We start from the raw sequence: 18,886 nt of genomic DNA on the forward strand, positions 1-18,886 counted from the left end.
TGCATTTTTATGCATCGCTTTGTCTCTGACTATCAGGGAGAAAACTGAATAGATGGGAGGAAAGAGGAAAAAAATCTTACACTGTGACCTGTGGCTTTGCATAGTATATAAATACTCATATCTTTAACCCATTTTTACTAGCTGAAAATAATACAAATTAATTTATTTTATACAAACATATTTATATTTTATAATAATTGGTCTTCAAAACTGTATTAAAACTTTCATGTGAATAATTTAGAGACTTGTAGCAGACACAGATGGCACCCAGGTGAATGAAACCTTGTCATGAAATGCCTGCTCCTGTGTTCATCTTGCTCAGATATTATTTCAGAAGATAAGCAAAAGTTTTGAATTCACAATAATCCTGGTTTGTTCATGTGTTTATGCCATTTTATTCAGTGTTATTTTTTAGTGCCTTTAGAAGGTACTCTGAGCAGCCCATGAATGCTAAAATGTTCATTTTCTCCTGTAAAGGATTCCTAAATTTGTTCAGAATGTGGTGTGGGCACTATTAAAGAGAACAGCAGTTGGACATATAGGACTTATTGTAGGTACATTTCCTTTAGTCCCAGAGATGTTTGGTACCATGTCTCACTACATTGTGTCACAGGTTTAGATGATAATTTTCAGAGAAAATACACAAGGGAGAGAATACAAATACAAATACAAAATACAAATAGGGATAGAAAAAAAAAAATTAAAAAAAAAAACAAAACCCCCTCAAAAGAATGATATTGAGGTTGAAATTTGTTCTACTGATTTACATTGCACTTGAAGTACATTGCAGGTGAACTGGAACAAAGCACCAGGAAATTAAATGTAAAGAATGATTGCCTGGAACTAGCATGACCTGATTTTGCAATATTCATCTAACTTCAGTAGTTTGATGAGTAATCTTTGTAGCTATGGTGTTACGTAACTTTGTTTTTGCAAATTAGAAGGGATGAACCCAGAGTTCAGACCAACATCACTTTGCTGTATCACTGAAAATCTCTTTGAAGTTATCTAGACTAAAAGCAAGCATCATCTTAAGTTGGGGGGAAAGCTTCATCTTAAGATGATACCCCTGGGAAAGCTTTAGTGGAGTCTGAATTAGGTTGTTTAAGTAAATAGGCAAACACAGATGAAGGCAGAAATACTTTTTTCACATGTATAGCTTCTGCTGAGTTTATTACTCCTTCAGATTCAGCCTGTAAAATAGCAAAGCACCTAGTAGTTACTGAATTATTATTCAATATATGTAATAGAACATTCATCACAGAATGGGTTAATTTCCATGCATGATTATAAATCTAATGAGTTCAATAACTGTCAAAAGAAAAATGCTGATGAGTTGAACAAACACAATTTCTTGATATGAATGTTAGGTTAATAAGAGAGAACCTTTAGATGATATTAGATATTTGGCTAAGACCAAGTAATTTGTTTAAAAGCATATCTGATTGCACCTAAAAAGTCCCATGATTTCAGCTCTCTCTTACATTTACACAGTGATGCGATAGCCTTTTGAAATGTGTTTTAAAGCTTTCAATTTCCTCTGCGTATGTCTTTCTCCTGTGATTTTTCTCCTGTGATTTTTCCTTGCTTCTTCTACATCATCTATCAAGCCACTGACACATTGAAATGAAATTTTTTGCACAATGGATAAGAACCTGTTCTCTCTTCTTTGCTGCTGTAAAACATCCAACTGCAGTGTTAATGACTTGGTCATGCAGGAGCATCTATTCATACTTTCCAAAGTTGATGGCTTTGAATCCTCTCTTTACCTTGTTGGCACTGGGAAAAAAAAAAAATAAGGTAAATCCAGAGGAATGTAGGTTTGGTTTCGTGATAACTTTAAACTTAGGCTGGGTAGTTTACGTATATATGCATGAGTAGTGTTTTGACCCTGAGGATAGTTCTGTGTGGACAAATCACCCTGACAAGTAACAATTACACTGCAAAAGCAGCCGGTGTGTCAGTGAAAGGAAGCATGCTACAAGATGCCAAATGTGCTTCTCTAACAAAGAAGAAAAGAGACAGAGGGAAGGAGGATGGGAAGGAGTTGCTGAAATAGCCCCAAAATGTTTCGTCATGTGGTCTGTGGAGGTTCATATACACAGCCCAGTTAGTAGGAAATTGAGATGAACATGCATATGCATTTGTCAGTTAGATTAATTGCTTTGGAACACTGAATCCTTTCAATATAAAGAGTTAGGAGTTGCTTTTTCTTGTATAAAGAATACAAGGGAAGTGAATTACTGGTGAATTTCTGGCTTTGTACATCTTACATTCTGTACATCACATCTCATTATCTGCGACAACTTCCAGCTGACAAATAGCATCTGCAGTTTTGTTTAAAATAGTGGCTCATCAGGGTAATTCTCTAAAGCACAGTGGTGGACATGCTTTGGGTTTTTTTAGCTTGCTGTGGTCACAATATGAAACTTTCATTTCATGCTTTTTAACAGAGAAATAAAGATATTTCTACTGAGAGGCAAACACTGTTTCTCAGTCTTCTGTTGAGAAATAGAAGCACCCAGGAGTTCAAAAGCAACTGAAATGATATGGCTGCTAAGAAGCAGCACCATCATTTTGTTTGGATCTTCCGCCCACAGCCACAGGAATGTGTCAGCACAGAAATGTTGTGCACTGAACATTCACGTGAAACGTGCTTTGATTTCTTTTCTAAACCTCTGTAAAGAGCATCTGGTCAGGCTGACGTACCCAGAACCTAGCATGTTCCCCTCGCAGCTGCCAACTGTGGTTTTGTGCTAGTTTGCTGTTTGGTAAGTCAGTAAAGGCTCAGGCATGCAGCCTGTGGAATGTAGTAAGTCTATAGCTGCTGGACTACCAACATTTGTGAAGGCACCCACATCCTCCAGACTTCAGTAGCAGGAACTTTTGACCAGCTGTCTGAAGGCCTAGGTATTGCAGATACTCCTCTGGCTTTGGCTGCACAGTGCCATTTTAAACAGAGTGGTACTTACCTAAATATGCCTTGCATAGTTCAAAAGACATTGCTTCTGAAACCTATAGCATCATGTCTTTGGGATTTGGAGGAGAATCTCTGGTTCCCAGTAGGTGAGGAGAATTTCTTTCGCTCTCTCTCTCCCCCCCACCCCTACTTTTTTTTTTCCCCTGTTCATTTGTGAGCAAATGAGATTATTGAATTGCAAGTGACAAAGCTGCTTTGGGATTAGAAGAGTAAGAGAAGGGCTTCAGAGTGTGCGAGGGATGGAGAGAAGGACAGTGAGGAGCCGTTAGCTATGGGGGATGCAGCAGAAATAGAGGGGAAAAGAGATGTACAATAAACAGAAATAGGGATAGACTCAAGGAACAGGAAAATTCTGGGTAAAGAGAGCAAGTTTAGGGAGCAGTGGCAAAGTACCAGCCGTCTGGTACTACTCATCTGAGGTGTTGGTAATGTATTGTGCTACCTGCAGGTTATGAGCTCAGTTCGAATGAGGGCCTAGGAAGAGATCTACTGGAAAAGAGGGGCAGATGGTGTAGTCATATTAAGCCCTTAACCCTTAAAGCTGCAACCTTTAAAACAATTAGTGACACAGAGACGTAAAGAAGAAAACTGGTTTTGGTTTGAGTTTCCATAGAGAGTCTGTTATCCCCTTCTTACTTTCAGTTCTGGTTAATCTTTATTTGCTTTTAGGACGGCTTAGTACACTAAGAATTATTTTCCTGGGTGGATAATTGCTTCCCACTCCCTACTGGTAATAGGTAGCTGTGGAAATGAGATTTGCCCCCTTACATCTGGAAGAGGAAAGCTCTTTGTTGTTTTTTTTTTCATATTTTAGCATAAGCTTTCCAAATCACTGTCTAGATGATAAGGAAGTGTAGCACTGTGACTCACTCGGCTGTTAAAGACCAAGAAGGAAATACACATGTGATTATAAGGACATATTTTCAGTGCGTGCTGCTCAGGCAGAAGACACCCACAATCCCAGTGATTTTCTGTTTATATTTAGTGTCCTCCTCAAGCAGTGGGTGGAACAAATGTGACTGGAGAGTGCGTGTATAAGTGGAGGCTGTTTGTGTAGCTGAACAAGAGTTGGAGGGATTGTAATATTGAAAGTCATGCTTTGCATTTCTGATAATTCATCCTTAGCTAATGTGGACATGCAGAGTGCAGTCATTAGCTCACAAGAAGTTTACTGCTGTCAATCATCTGTGTTCCTCGTGCTATTTTTAGGGGTGAAATAACTCAGAAAATAAGAGAGATTATTTTGGGGGATCCAGTGAATTCCGAAAGTTGCAGTGCTTTATATAATCTCTTCCATGAAACACACTGGATGGATCATAGAACTAGGTCAAATTGAAATTGATGAGCTTATTGAACCAAATGCACATCCACTCTTTTGGCTTCTGATGCCGCTATTTGGTAAAAACCCTCTCATGTTAGGGTCCAAGTGATGGGGTGCTACCTTCCTTGTCCATCACTCAGTGGGAGTCCTCAACAGAGTAAGTGTGAAACAGTGTCTCCAGATTTGAAAACTACCATTTTTCCAGTCTGAGTGAGCGGATGTTTCTGCTAGTGCAGCCGCTGTCTTTGAAGATGATGCCCTACATCTGACCATTGTGAAAGTCTATATTTAACCCTTTTATTCAAGATCTGTAACTAGTATATCTCAATTTTCTTTATTTGCCTGCTGGCTCCTGAGGCTGAAACTCAGGCTGCACAAGAGTCACCACCCCTTATACTGTCAATACCAGCCTGTTTCTTTTTTGCACCTTCTGTTCTCACATGCACTGTGATCTCCAGCTGGGTTGGCCTCCTCCTGCCCTGCACCTGATACAAGGCCAGGGCATGTGCTGAGGTCTGTCATACTAAACCAACAGAGCAAGAAAGTTCTCAGGCTGCAGCTTGGCTTTCTCCACTTGGACAGAGCATCCTTTCCTTGCTTGACATAGACATGCTCTGACAGAACAGGCAGACCACACTTAGCTAGGGGTGGTTGTAGTGTGTGGCAACACAGGGGAGAATTAACATTTCTAGACAACTCCCAGTCATGCAAGGCAGGTGGGGTGACTCTCCACGCATCTGCAGTTGGCTGGTACACTTGATACAGGATGCGACATTGGCACTGACATGTCCAGCACTAGAGGTTTCCACAGCTCAGGGGGTTACAGTGCCTTTGTGAAGTGGATCTCACTGTGTAAACCCCACCTCTCACCAACGCTCAAGAGAGCAGTAGCACATTTTAGAAATGCCACTGCCAGAGAAACCTCCTTTAGATTACTTTTCCTCAGTTTGTTTAGGTTTGCTGTTTCTCTCATGTTCTGTTGGCTCCTTGTGCCAGGTTTTGGTTTGCAGTAAGGCAAAAGGAGCAGGCTGGCCCTGAAGTTTTCAATTGCAGACAGCACATGAAGCATTAAAAATCTTTCTTTTGGATTCATAAGGGGCAGATAAAATATATTTCTTCTCCTTCTATGTGTGAGAATAATTTAAATAGGTTAAAATTAAGGTAAGAACGTGGTAAGAATACCCCTTCAGAGTTCCTAAAGAAGTAGCTGAAGCATCATCAGTGATTATCCCCAGGAACCTGCTTTTAACCTACATAGTTAAGGTAGAGCAGAAAAACACCTGTCTGTTAAAGAAGAAAAATAAGAGCTCAGTGAATTATAGACTTCAGTGATTCTAAAAATATTAAAACAATTAATTAGCTATTTAATTTGATCATTGGAGGATAAGAGAATCAAAATTTAAAAGTCAATTTTCCAGTTATTAATCTTGCAAAATTAATGTAATTACTCATCTGGCAGGATAACTGTTCTTGCAGAGTGTAGATAGATACATGAAACACAGGTAAATAGTAAATTCTTTACAAGGATCATTTCTGTTTCTTTTTCTACTTGGTCAATGTTTTAATTGTAATCTCTGTTTATATTTTTGTAGCTTATTCTTCCCTCACATAACTTTTATTGGTTTCTTGACAGACATTTCTCATATGTAGAGCTAAATCTAAAGTCCTATCTCTGACCATTATTTCTTCAATTTCCCTTCATCAAACACTCTGTCCAGACTTCTGCTGGTGGTTTTTCCCTGGGGCTGGCTGAATGCAGCACACCTTTTGAAACCAGTGTCTAAAACTTCTAACTGCTATTCTGGACTGTCATGAGTCTCTGCTTAATCTAGTTGTATCACACTGAAACCCAGCCCAGGCTTGGCTTACTTCGTAGAATCCCAGACTGGTTTGTGTTGAAGGGACCTTAAAGCTCATCCAGTTCCAACCCCCTGCCATGAGCAGGGAAACCTTCCACTAGACCAGGTTGCTCCAAGCCCTGTCCAGCCTGGCCTTGAACACTGCCAGGGATAGGGCAGCCACAGCTTCTCTGGGTACCCTGTGCCAGCACCTCACCACCCTCACAGGGAAGAACTTCTTCCTAAGATCTAACCTAAGTCTCCTCTCTGTGAGCTTAAAGCCATTCCCCCTATTGTCTTGTCACTGCATGCCCTTGTAAAAAGTCCCTCTATTTCCCAAGAGTGAAGATCAAAGTAAGTAAACCAAGGGCTTTGTTTTGATTTTGGGGTGTTTTTCACTTCAGGATGAAGTGCCACCCACATCTGTACTGGCTGACACTGTGCTTTTTGGTGCTTGTGAGCAGCTGTGGGGAGGAGAAGACTAAAAGCTCTGTGAGAAGGGAGTGAAGGCACTGCCAGGCACACAGCACTTCTGATGCTTGTTACTAACCAGCTATCAATTTATGTTCTTGGTTTTGCCATCAGGAGGATACAGGATTAGATTCTCCATTTCTGTCACTTTTCCTCATTCTATGACTTTATGTGGGTTTGGACATTCTCTTTATTACAAATAACATAACTGTCAGTATTCGTGCATTTTCCTGGATGCATATGTAGATGTAGAGGGGGAAAAAAAGCACTGAGAAAACAAAATAACATCAGTGAAATGACCCCTAAGTTAGGCATGTCAGTATCCCATGGCCGATCCATCACTTGGTGATGCCCCTTTCAGGAAGGTGGTTTCATGAGCAAAGCTCAGAGCCAAGGGAGGATGCCAGACCCTTACAAGATCCTGGCCTGGGAAATGAAGGGAATCTGGGGATACCAGTAACCCCCCTAAAAGAACCCTGGAGAGCTGAGTATCTCCAGGAGACAATGACAGAGACTGCAAAAGGCCAGCATGTTTTTCAGCTCTGAGAAGATGGTGGCCGGGACTGATGACCCCACAGCCTGCAAAAACTGCTAAGGGCTACATTGAGGAAAAGCATGTAAGTCTATCCTTTGATCTGTGTATTTGCAGTGTCTGGATAATGAGGGTTCTATTGTGAAGAAATTGTCCAGGGGACACACTGGACAGTTTATCACTCCTTCCCAGAACGATAAAGTGTGCAATACACTAGAGGTGTTGCACTGAAATGTAGAAAGAAAGGCACTGCTGGGATATTCAGTCTGAATGTCCAACTAGCATGTTTTGGTGCAAATAGCAGTCAAGAGCCAAGAGCACCACAGCCACAGGAAAACACCTAAAGAAATACAAAGAGATCCAAGTACTGTTTGAGCTGCAACCTAAATCTGTTGTGTAAATAGTATGGGATTACGCTGGGAGCACCAGAATTTTGCAGTTTGTTAGAGAAGACCATTCTGGATTTGACTGAATAGTGCAGAGGCTCAGCACTGCTTGAACTACTTGTTTATAGTGATTCTTACACCATGAATGAAGCAATCCTAAAGGACTTGGGTATTCAAGAAAAAAAAAGTCCTGAACTGAAGTTTAGTCTTAGCCTCAAAGTTCAGTGCTTTCACTTCCAACTCCAGGCCAAGTTTGAAAGTGGCTGATTTTTACAAGGAATTAATTGACATGACTGTTAAAAAATTCCTCATAACTGAGGATTTGGTAATAAAAATGTTTTGACTTCTATAAATATATTGGGTAAAATGGAATGGGCAGGAAAAGCAATAAATAGATGGAGCATTTTTGCCAGTTTTTTATAGGGTCAGCTGTGCTGAGGTGTTCTTACAGTTAATTTAGTAAACTGTTTTTTCTGTGTTTCTGTGTGTATACACACACACGTATATAAATACAGAGCATAAACTGTAAATGATTTATACAGACCAGAATTAGCAGCCTAATTTTTCCTTTCCCAGATAATATAATTTCATAGATATAATAATACAATGATTCACAGTGCTTTGTAATCTGTAAAATAATGTATCACTTTTAGGTGTTAATTAACAGTGATTTCTGTCATTGTCAGAAGGGAAGGGATATTGCAACAGCAGGATCTGTGAGACTCTGGGATGCGTTGTTCTTTGCTCTTTGCAGCTTGCCAGGGCACTGTCATTTATCTCGACTCAGAACAAGTTTGGTTGTTTTGTGTAGTGATGTTTTTGGAAAGGTTAGTGGATTATTAATAGTCACTTTAGATATACATGCCAAAGAGAAAAGCAGGCAGAGGAAGCAGTAATAAAAGAGAGGTTTGAATTCCTTCATGAATTTTGTTATGAGTTGTAAAAGGGCACAGCAGTCAAATCAAATTGATGTTTGACAATCATAGGAGATGTGAATTTTCCTGTGGGAAGTAATGAGGGCTGATTGTCAGACCATAAGCTACTAATGCACAAAGCAAAAACATTGCTCTCTTTTGACTCAGGTTCTTTTCTGTAGCCTCTGTGAGTGTTGTTAAACCCACCTATCTATGTAGTGATAGCATGCAATATCTATGCTGGTACAGTTCATAATTTATTATCACTATGTCCTGGATTAAAAGACTTAAAGATTCATTAGGATTGACTTTCTTCTCTGGGGATGCTCTTAGGTATTTTGAAGATTGAGCACTGTAATTTGAGAGAAGATACACTGTCTTTTTCAGATGTAGAGGTTCAATTCATGCTTCAAGCACAAAACTAAACTTAGAATTAACTAGGAACAGAATCATCTCTCTTACAAATTTGTGAAATGCTTTTGCTAAAGTGCCTCAGTACTTATCCTTCCTACTTCAATTTTTCCTTCGCATTCTATGAGAAGCTATTTATCCATCACAGTCTTGTGTTCCACTTTCAACTCACACATCCAAATTATCTGTGGGCTGCAGCTTTCCTAGTGCTCTGGTACTCTATCCTGCAGAAGGGTCTTGCACAGCAGGTCATTGATCTTTTAGTCTAGCTTGAAGGTAGCTGGGGATTGGAACTAGAATATCTTAAGGTCCTTTCCACCCCCAACCATTCTATGATTATATGAAATGCCAGTACAGCTTCTAGCCTTTTTTTTTTTCTTTCTGATCTTTACTCAAATGATGCATGGATTGAAATACTGGAAATGTATTCTCTAATCACTGGATAAGGATTAGATACCAGTAGCATGGGAATTCTTCCCCTCACCTGAAGCCATGTCCTAAGCTGGGAAACACCAAGGCAGCCAATTCTGTACTTCCTGGTTCTCAGTATTGTCTGCTGTATTTTCTAGAAACAGTGAAGTATGTGTCAGTAAAAATAATAACAGAGTTACTCAGCTAGCTATATCCCTAAGAGGGTAAGAAGGCACGTATGCACATGCCGTGCTTCAGTAAGAACAACACTAAACATCTGAAAATTAATATATCATGCAATATAAGAAACATTCTTGGCAGGGACAGTTACAGTTTCTTGTACACCTCTGACCATGTTGACAGTAGCAACCACTAAATGACACTGTCCTTCATCTGAGGCTAGATCTCACCAGTGAAATATGGATTCTAAGTCTAAGAACACGCAACAGAGGGAGACAGTGGATCTGCTTCCTTAAAGTAAATGAAGCGTTTGAATGGTAGTAAGGATGTGGCATAGCAGGAAACAGAACCCAGGGATGCTCTGTTTCAGGCACGTGATGCTATTGTTTTCTTTTGTGCTACTGCCCAGCAGCAAAAGGCCAGAGGAGACTGTAAGAAGCAGCCTAGGTGATCAAGAGGGGCAGGCAGGAGCAGAGGGCACCACAAGAGAGGAGGCTGGGAGTATGTGATGTGGGAAGGGTTTGCAGTTACAGCACCATCCAGGTCTCTGGGGGAAAACAGAAAATGAAGAGAAAGCCAGGAGAAGAATTGCGTTGGAAAGATACTGCTAGTTACAACAAAAATTAAAAAAAGAAACTTAAATAGGAAAAGGGGCATACTGTATTTCTGCCAGTATCCAGGCATTAAGTGACAGTTACATTTCTATCATATGAAACACCACAGACTTTGTTAATACTGTATCACATACAACTCTTTTTCCTCACTTGCTGCATGCGCTGCATGTATAAAGCTAGGCAGGCTTTCCATTTCCAGTGTAACAGAACTTCAGACACAGTGCTATGGGTGATTTTACATCCAGTGTCGGTGATTGTCATTGCTTTGCCATAAATAAAAGTATTATGGGGAAGCGAACCAGAAAGTTTTGATAAATGACATCTTATCTTTCTGAAGTGCTTGTAGATCAGAAAGTGGTTTCAAACTGCATGCCCAAATCAGTTCACCTGGTACTGAAATGCAGCCAGCTATGACAGGAAATATGACTGATGGTGACTGCAGTGCTGGCCTGGTGCAGAACCCAAGGACAGCCACCCAGGGCCTGGCTGTGCTGCTCAGCCTCAGTTTTTAAGCATGCCATTCAGTCTTTGCTGTTTAGATAGTCTGTCTTTCAACACTCAAAAACATCTTCTTAGGCTGGGAGTCTATAAAGTAAAAATATGGAAGGCATAGGAGGACACAAAGGATATGGAGTAAGGTTGGACTCTGGAGTACACACATGGTCTTACTACTGGCTGGACCTGCAGATGGGAGCAGCTTTGGTAGCACCTATTGGACTGGGATGGGAGGAGCTTCCTGGATCTGAGTGTGCGCCAAATGCAGCTCTCATGGGTGGGGAGGAGGAATTCCCTGGGACACGAACCCTCCAGCTCCACTCTCTGTGAGAAGTGATACTAGTTACAGCAAGCAGAAGAAAGTTTTACCCAAACCACAGGTCCTGCTTTGTAGAGCAGCCAGCTTCCCACATAATTTATGAAATCTGAGGACATCTGAAACTATGGTGCTGTGAGTGGAAATCTGCTATATTAGCAAATCCTTAGTAGATAAGACTAAAGCTCTCCACAAATGAGGCACTAAATGGTGATGTATTTTTAAACTTGCAAAGACTTCTGAATACTGTAAGCAGTAATTTTTGCATTCTAACTGTTTTGACTCCTTGCTTTCCCTAGGGGAAATGGAAGAGTTAGAAACCCTGTGGCTGACCGGTATCTGCCACAACGAGAAGAATGAAGTCATGAGCAGCCAGCTGGACATCGACAACATGGCAGGAGTGTTTTACATGCTTGCAGCAGCCATGGCACTCAGTTTAATAACCTTTGTCTGGGAGCACTTATTTTACTGGAAACTTAGATTCTGCTTCACTGGAGTCTGCTCAGATAGGCCGGGATTGTTGTTCTCAATCAGCAGGGTTAGTATTGCTTTAGTTTTCCTCCTTCAGGCAACAGACAGAATAAAAGTACCTCCCTAAAACATTGTCTTTTATTTTATTCCCATTTGGACATTTGAAATACACATTAGAGCATCAACGTGATGCTCTGGAGTTGTCAACAGGCTTAGGATATACTTGCACTCCATGGGAAGCCTTTTCTCCATTGGTTTATTCTAGGGTATGAATTATCATATGCCAGGATAATCAGTAATCATATGCTGAAAACAAATAAATACAGGGGAAGTTCTAATGAAGAAATGGTAGAGCTGCTCAGATGCAGAAAATGGATTAATTCCCCCCCCCCCAAATTCAACTGCTAAATTGGTGACAGGCATCTGCTCTCATTTTTGTGCATTTTAAGTGATAAAAATATACTGGGATACTTTTATATGCTTTTCTTGATAGCAAATTTGAATAAACCATATGAGGTCAAACACAAGTGTCATTTATGTTTGGTTAGGCACAAAGAAAGCGTCTAGCCAATAATAAATGATAACTTTACCAAACCTGAAGTGCATTTATATATCCAAATAACTGATACCTGTTGTAAAATAAGGGAAATGTGTGCTTGTTCTAATTGCTTTAAAATGTGCTGAAATTATCCTGTTAAGTAAATTGGACTGTATTGGAGCTGCATTAAAAATACTCTGCTCTATTCTCTTGGGCATTGTCTAGAAAAGCATATGCGCTTTAACCTCCACATTTTACATTTGAACTTTATACTTTTGGCCTTTTACATATTAAATTCTCCTAATCAATGTGGCGGTGTGGAGGGGTGGGGGAAGTACTTGTTTCAAGGGCAAATGTCTGAGAGTTGCAAGTACTCAGGGTTGGAAATGTCAATTGAGCTCACAGGAGTGACCCAAGAGGTTGGAATTAAAAGATGGCTTCAGCCTTTTGCTCAAAATGAACTCAAATTCAGAGCTGGGTTGGGTTTTTTTTCAGATGTACTGGGATAGGAAACAGAAAAGCTAAAATACAATAGCTAGAAACCTTTTTATTTCAGTGACAGTGAAGAGTATCTTAACTTCAAAGGAAATAGCCTCACTGCAGGCTTTTCTAGAGGGGTAGCTTAATCACTGGTTTAAAATAGTAGTGTTTCCATTACTGAAAGTTAGTTACATTTTGTGACGAGACCAGGGAACCTTTTGGGGTCCCTTCTAATCCTGTTTTCTGGAATAAGTAAGGGAGGCCAACATTGGCCACTGGTATTGAAATACTGGTAGTTTTTCTCCTTTAAAGTTCCAACAGATATGGCAGGAATTATTCTCTCATACCAGTGTAAGTAAATGCTGAAAGGATAGACATGTACTTTAATCTTTCCAGTCATTAGATAAGCAATGTTTAATTTATTCTTATTGCTAATTAAAAATAGAACGGAAGTATTTAAAATGTACACCTAGTGATTCTATTTGTTTCAAATTACTCATATTACAGGGTATTTACAGCTGCATTCATGGAGTACACATTGAAGAAAAGAAGAAGTCTCCTGACTTTTCTTTGACTAATTCCCAAACCAACATGTTAAAACTACTGCGAACAGCGAAAAATATGACCAATATGAACCCTTCAAGAATTAACTCCCCCAAAAGAACAGCTGATTTTATTCAGAGGGGTTCCTTGATTATGGACATGGTCATGGATAAGGGAAACTTGATATTTTCTGATAACAGATCCTTTCAGACAAAGGACAACTTTTTTGGTGACAACATAAGTGAACTGCAGACACTTCCTGGCAATCGACACAAGGACAATCTTAACAACTATGTTTTCCAAGGTCAGCATCCTCTCACACTGAACGAATCCAATCCAAACACAGTAGAGGTTGCAGTAACAACAGAAGCGAAAGCAAACTCCAGACCTAGGCAGCTTTGGAGGAAATCTGTTGAATCTTTACGCCAAGAATCTGTACGTCAGAGCCAAGGTTCCCAGAGAGAAGACGGGTCAGATGAAAACAGGCAGCTTTCAGTGAAAAGCCAAAGATACCTTCCAGAAGAGATCATCCATTCAGATGTATCAGAGACATCAAGCCGAGCCACTTGCCATATGGAACCTGAAAACAACAACAAGCACCACAAAACCAAGGACAATTTTAAAAAGAGGACAGTAGCATCAAAATACCCAAAAGACTGCAGTGAAGTGGAACTGACATATCTGAAAACCAAACAGAGCTCTCCACGGGATAAAATCTACACGATTGATGCTGACAAGGAGCCAGGATTCCACTTGGACACACCTCAGTATATCGAAAACATTGTCCTTCCAGAAACTATAGAGCTTCCTGATGTTTATCAAGATCACAGTGACAACTACAGGAAAGCCGAACTTGCTAACAGGACTCCCTCGCATAATGAAGACAGTCTTCCAAATAATGACCAGTATAAACTTTATGCAAAGCACTACACTTTAAAAGATAAAAATGCTTCCCTAGTTGACATGAATGATAGATATAGACAGAATTCCACCCACTGCAGGAGCTGTCTTTCCAATTTGCCCACTTATGCAGGACACTATTCGAGCAGATCTCCTTATAAATGTGACGCGTGCTTGCGGATGGGGAACCTCTATGATATTGAAGAAGATCAGATGCTGCAGGATACAACAAACTTATCACTTCCTGAAGAAATATATCAGCATAGTTGGTCACAAAACAATGCCCTGCAATATCATAAAAAAAACAAGTTGAGGATTAGCAGGCAACATTCTTTTGATAATATCGCTGATAAGTCCAGGGAAATTGATTTTGGAAGACGTTCTCGTAGTATAAGCTTGAAAGAAAGAGAGAAATTTCTACAAAGTAGTCCATATGCAAGCATGTTTAGTGTTCCCTCAAGCAAACTGTTGAGCAACAAGGCCTCACTTTTAACTCACGCTCTGGAGGACAGCAAGCGGAGCAAGTCCCTGTATCCTGTTCACTCAGATGATAATCCCTTTCTGCACTCGTATCGTGATGACCAGCACTTATCTCTTAGGCGAAGTCCAGCTGATCTTTATAAACATTCATTACCAACAAGAGGAAGAAATGATAATTATTTAAGGTCATCCATAAAATCTACAGCATCTTACTGTTCCAGGGATGGTCGGATCCATAATGACATGTACATTTCAGAGCATGTTTTGCCTTATGTTGCAAATAGGAATAGCTTGTACTCCACTCCAAGGGTTTTAAATTCCTGTAGCAATAGACATGTGTATAAGAAAAGGCCTAGCCTTGAATCAGATGTTTAAATTTTCCATGAACACTTTATTTATAGGGGAAAAATAGTTGCCACCATCATAGAGGGAGAATTTATCCTTTAACAGTATCCTGACATGGTAAATGATACATAAACCTCTCCCTTTCCCAATGTACTTCTGTACATGAATAAGTAAACTAGTATGCTCTTACCTGTCCTTTTAAAATATGTCTTGTTGAAAAGGATTAAAAAAATAGCCATTTATGTATGCTTTATATATAAATGGCAAGCTTCACTGAAATGGCCCCAATATATGTTGGCAACTATGCTGTTTTGTATCTAATTATTTTGCTATTTTGGTTATTATTCTACTTTATGTTGCTAAGTATCATTCAATGTACTTTTGTCCTTAGCAATGTTTAATGATTTTCTAGTACTGAATGAGCAATATGGTATGCATGTAGTATGACACAGACAAAAAGAATTAGGAATGCATTTGCACAGAGTCAAAAATAAGACTCTAAAAGAGAACAGAAAGGTAGACTTTAAAAAATATATTTGAGCTTCATAATCATTTTCAAAGCCAAATATAAATAATATATATTTAAAAAAAAAAACACCAAACTCCAAACCCCAGGACCTTAATAAATGAAGTGCAGGGTTTTAGCACAAGATTAGCATATTTATTCTAGACTGACAGAAAATAAATGGGAAGGTGGCAGGCCCCAACATGTGAACTGCTGTGAACCAAAAGGAAGCCCTACGGATATTGGTTAATGTTAATGTACAAATGCTTTTCTTCTATTGCACATGCACTTACCTTGCAAACTAAGTTCATTGAAAAGTCTGCAGTCATCTTGTCAGAAATTTCACAGCTGCCTAATCCAGAGTATATATTTTTAGATACCACTACATGGCACTTCCTAAGGGGCTGTGGACTTTATTAGTAACCTTGAGGCCTAATGTGTACCTAAGTTTGCATTTGCCCCTTCCTGGTGATTACTCAGGGCTGTATAGTATTTCTTTTATTCCTTCTCTTCCCAAATCAAATCCCAACCCACTGTAGTTCTTTGTTCATAGTGTATTAGTGACATCTAATTAACTGTATGTTAATAGCTGTTAATACAGTATCAAACACCGACAGCCATACAGTCAGCGTGATCAGTGAGGAGCACAATATCATTTATTTGCACACACAATGAAGGATGAACACGTTCTGAGGGACTTCTTCCTTCCAGAATATTGTGCATATTTGCTGAACATCAGACCATGTTTTTTAACCTCTCTGATCTAGTCTGTTATATAGATTGAATATATGCACACATAAGTAAGGAGAACCATCTTTATTATCACTTACCGGTATGCAGAGATATTCACATAACAGGGGTGCATTGTTATATGACTTCTAGTAAAGATCTGTCAGGTTATTTCACAAAGGAATTGTCATCTACACATCCCTTCTTAACCCTACTGGAAAAAAAAACCACTAGTTTTTAAAGCATAAGGAAATGTGGAAGGGAAGAGAGAAGCCTTTCATGAGTGAGTGTACAGCTGTACATTTAATTTAAGCTAAAGAAGGAAATCTAATTACTTAAATACTTGAAAGCATTCAACAGGTGGTGCTCTACCATACTCTGCTACTCTGAGATTTGCTTTAGGTTTTTGTGTAGAGGAGGTTTAGATTGTTCAAGCATTATTCCATACATTTCACTGAAGAACAGTGTGCAGGGAAACCATTACCACTGTGTACTGGAAAATGTGAACATTACCCTAACTTTTCTCTAAACTGACACTCTTTCAATAGCATTTTGCCCATCAGTATCTGCATGCAAGAGGTGCAGGATGCAAGCTGTTTCGTTTGGTACAGCACACTGCAGAGCAGAGTGGCAAATGGCAGATAACATAAACGATGTAGAGGGACAAACATTCTTGAATTTCGTTTACAATTCTGTTACTAAATAGCTTTAAGCCAATTTTAACTACCAAACAGTGCAGAATGAGTTCTTAGTATTTACAAATGTATTTGTATGTTCACCATGATGGTGAAGGATATCTTCGACAGAATTAAATGTAATGAGATGTGGGCTTCCGAGTCATTTTCTGGCTTCCAAAAGTCCCAGTATACTTTATTATGTTTGGAAAGCATATCTGTGGGTATCTGTGAACTTTCCAGAGCAAATATGTTTTGAGTATTCTTTATTCAGCATCTGGTTGCAATTATTGGCCCTGATTCATAGGGTATGCTTTCTGGTTCCTCACTGGATGTAGTTTTTTATAAACAGAAGATCCTGATCTGCCCTTAGAGAAATTCACCTTTCTTAGGAGAAATTGTATGAGCTAAGCAGGACTAGGTTGTTTATTAGATGAATGCTACTTATCATGATCCAGAACCTTCTCCCAAAGACACAGATACACTAGTTGTCTTAGATCCTTCCTATAGGAAGGCAAATGCAGTGAAGGCATAAATATTGTTGTAATGAGTTTAATAAAAATATTTCAGGCAAATTTTAATTTCCAATCCAAATCACAGTATATTAAAGTAAAATCTTAAGTATTTTGAACTGTCAGGTGTATTTCAGCAGATATGGTATTTGGTATATCATACCAAAACCTGCCATGCAATCCACAGAGTTTCACCAAGTGAATCATGAAACTCAGTGGTAGGTAGCTCTTGTTTCTCACATCATCTTAAAGCTCTCAAAATATTTGCTGATCATTCCAAGTGTTTTGTATCACCATCACTATCTAACTAGACACACACAATTCAATATATATACAAGTACTGTGTGTAAGTGGTTGGAAAGATAAATTCCCATTAACAACATTTTGTAAGTGAACTGTTCAGATCCAAATGTAAACATCCTAAACCCAGGTGGATTTATCCTTCTGTGAAATGTACAAGCAAATTAGCTATAAACTCATATATTGCAGTGTTTGCTTTTTCTGATTTGAGCAGATTTCTGGTGATGGTAGAGATTTATTATTAGCTGCAAATACGCCATACAACCACCTCCCCTAAACCAAAATAAATTAGAGACAGAGGGAAGACTTGATAAGGTTGCAGGGAAGACTTGATAAGGTTGCACAGCAGTAGTTCACATGGAAATAAAGGATGCTGCCTTAAAGGAGGGGTGGGGAGAGAAGCAAACAACAAAACGACAAAACCCTCAACAGATACTGAATGTAGAGGGAATAAGGATCTGCATGCATTCGTTGTTTTGATCTTGGTATATAATAAGAGTGAATAAAGGGGGAAGAAAATGCTAAACTGTAGGGTTGTAGGTGAGTAGCTGGTGTGGTTGCAGATGTATAAAAGTAAAGAAGAAGAAGCTGAGAAGTTGAAGGAAAAATCTTCAACAGTAGAGCCACAAGCCACAGCTTGTGAGGCTCAGCCGTAGAGCGCGTGGATTTCTGAGTATTGCCTGAGCTTTGTTGATGTATTTGCACTGACTTTCAATTAAATTGAGATCAAGATTTTCTGTATTTCCCTCTCTCTCACTCTAGCTGCTGCTATTCTTGAAGAGGAGAAAAGAATCTTCCTGCATAAGTGACCATCCTTTCTGTACCTTTCTGGATGGTGCTGGTGACTTGTTACATTTTCCTGATTACAGCTCTAGCAGTTTGTTGGTCATTCCTATCACCAAGATTTCACGTGACTCCAGCTGGAACTGAATCAGGCTGTAAATGATATGGTCCATTCTTGGTAGCATGTCCTGTAGTGTTACACTGCTCCTGGACGACTTTTGTGGAGGCAGGATATTGAATTGCTGAGGAATGGAGTAGGTACATGGAGGTAAAACCAGATACATAGACATACCTGCCTCTTGCTTTTTTTCTCTTTTAAAGACATTGTAGAACTTATTCATGGTTTTGTCTTTCCCTTTTCACAACAGTAAATTTGCCTTTTTCCTTTCAAATGGGTTTTGTGTTCTGCTTGTGTTTCTTAGAGCAGTGTAGCCATCCATTAACTTAATGCATGGAAATAAGATATTTTAATATATAAGATAAAATTAAGGAAAATTAAGAGTTTTTGTATTTCTGGAAAATTTCATTTAATGTTTTTACAGCTTTTGCTCAGGATTCATTATTCTGTTGTTTAAGGAGTTTGGTTAGGAGAAGGAGTGCTGTGGACAAACAGAAACCAAATCACCACCAGCTCACCATGTTCTGGCAGCGTCTCATAAACACCTGTCTCTATCTGTGATCTTTCAGGAACACTTAGGAGGTGAAATAAGGCTCACAAGGGAAATCAGGAATGTTTGTTTTTTCCTGGTGAAAATAA

General features: G+C 39.3%; 1 protein-coding gene across 4 annotated transcripts in view; it reads left to right on the forward strand.

The window, feature by feature from the left end:
* GRIN2A (glutamate ionotropic receptor NMDA type subunit 2A) overlaps positions 1-18,521 on the forward strand; it is a 180,319-nt gene extending 161,798 nt beyond the window's left edge. For 2 of the 4 annotated variants that reach the window (XM_057418951.1, XM_057418952.1), the window contains 2 exons: positions 11,169-11,407; positions 12,866-16,099. In XM_057418951.1, the coding sequence (XP_057274934.1) occupies positions 11,169-11,407; positions 12,866-14,656 (2,030 nt within the window). In that variant the 3' untranslated portion in view covers positions 14,657-16,099. Of the gene's footprint in view, positions 1-11,168; positions 11,408-12,865; positions 16,100-18,108 lie in introns of those variants that run through there. The other 2 variants (XM_057418953.1, XM_057418954.1) reach the window with 2 other exon arrangements.
* Positions 18,522-18,886: the final 365 nt, after the last annotated feature.

Source organism: Pezoporus wallicus, unplaced genomic scaffold (assembly GCF_028554395.1).
Source record: "Pezoporus wallicus isolate ANWC-B61680 ecotype Strahan unplaced genomic scaffold, APGP_CSIRO_Pwel_v1 contig_7071, whole genome shotgun sequence".
In the NCBI taxonomy this organism is placed as follows: Eukaryota; Metazoa; Chordata; class Aves; order Psittaciformes; family Psittacidae; genus Pezoporus; species Pezoporus wallicus.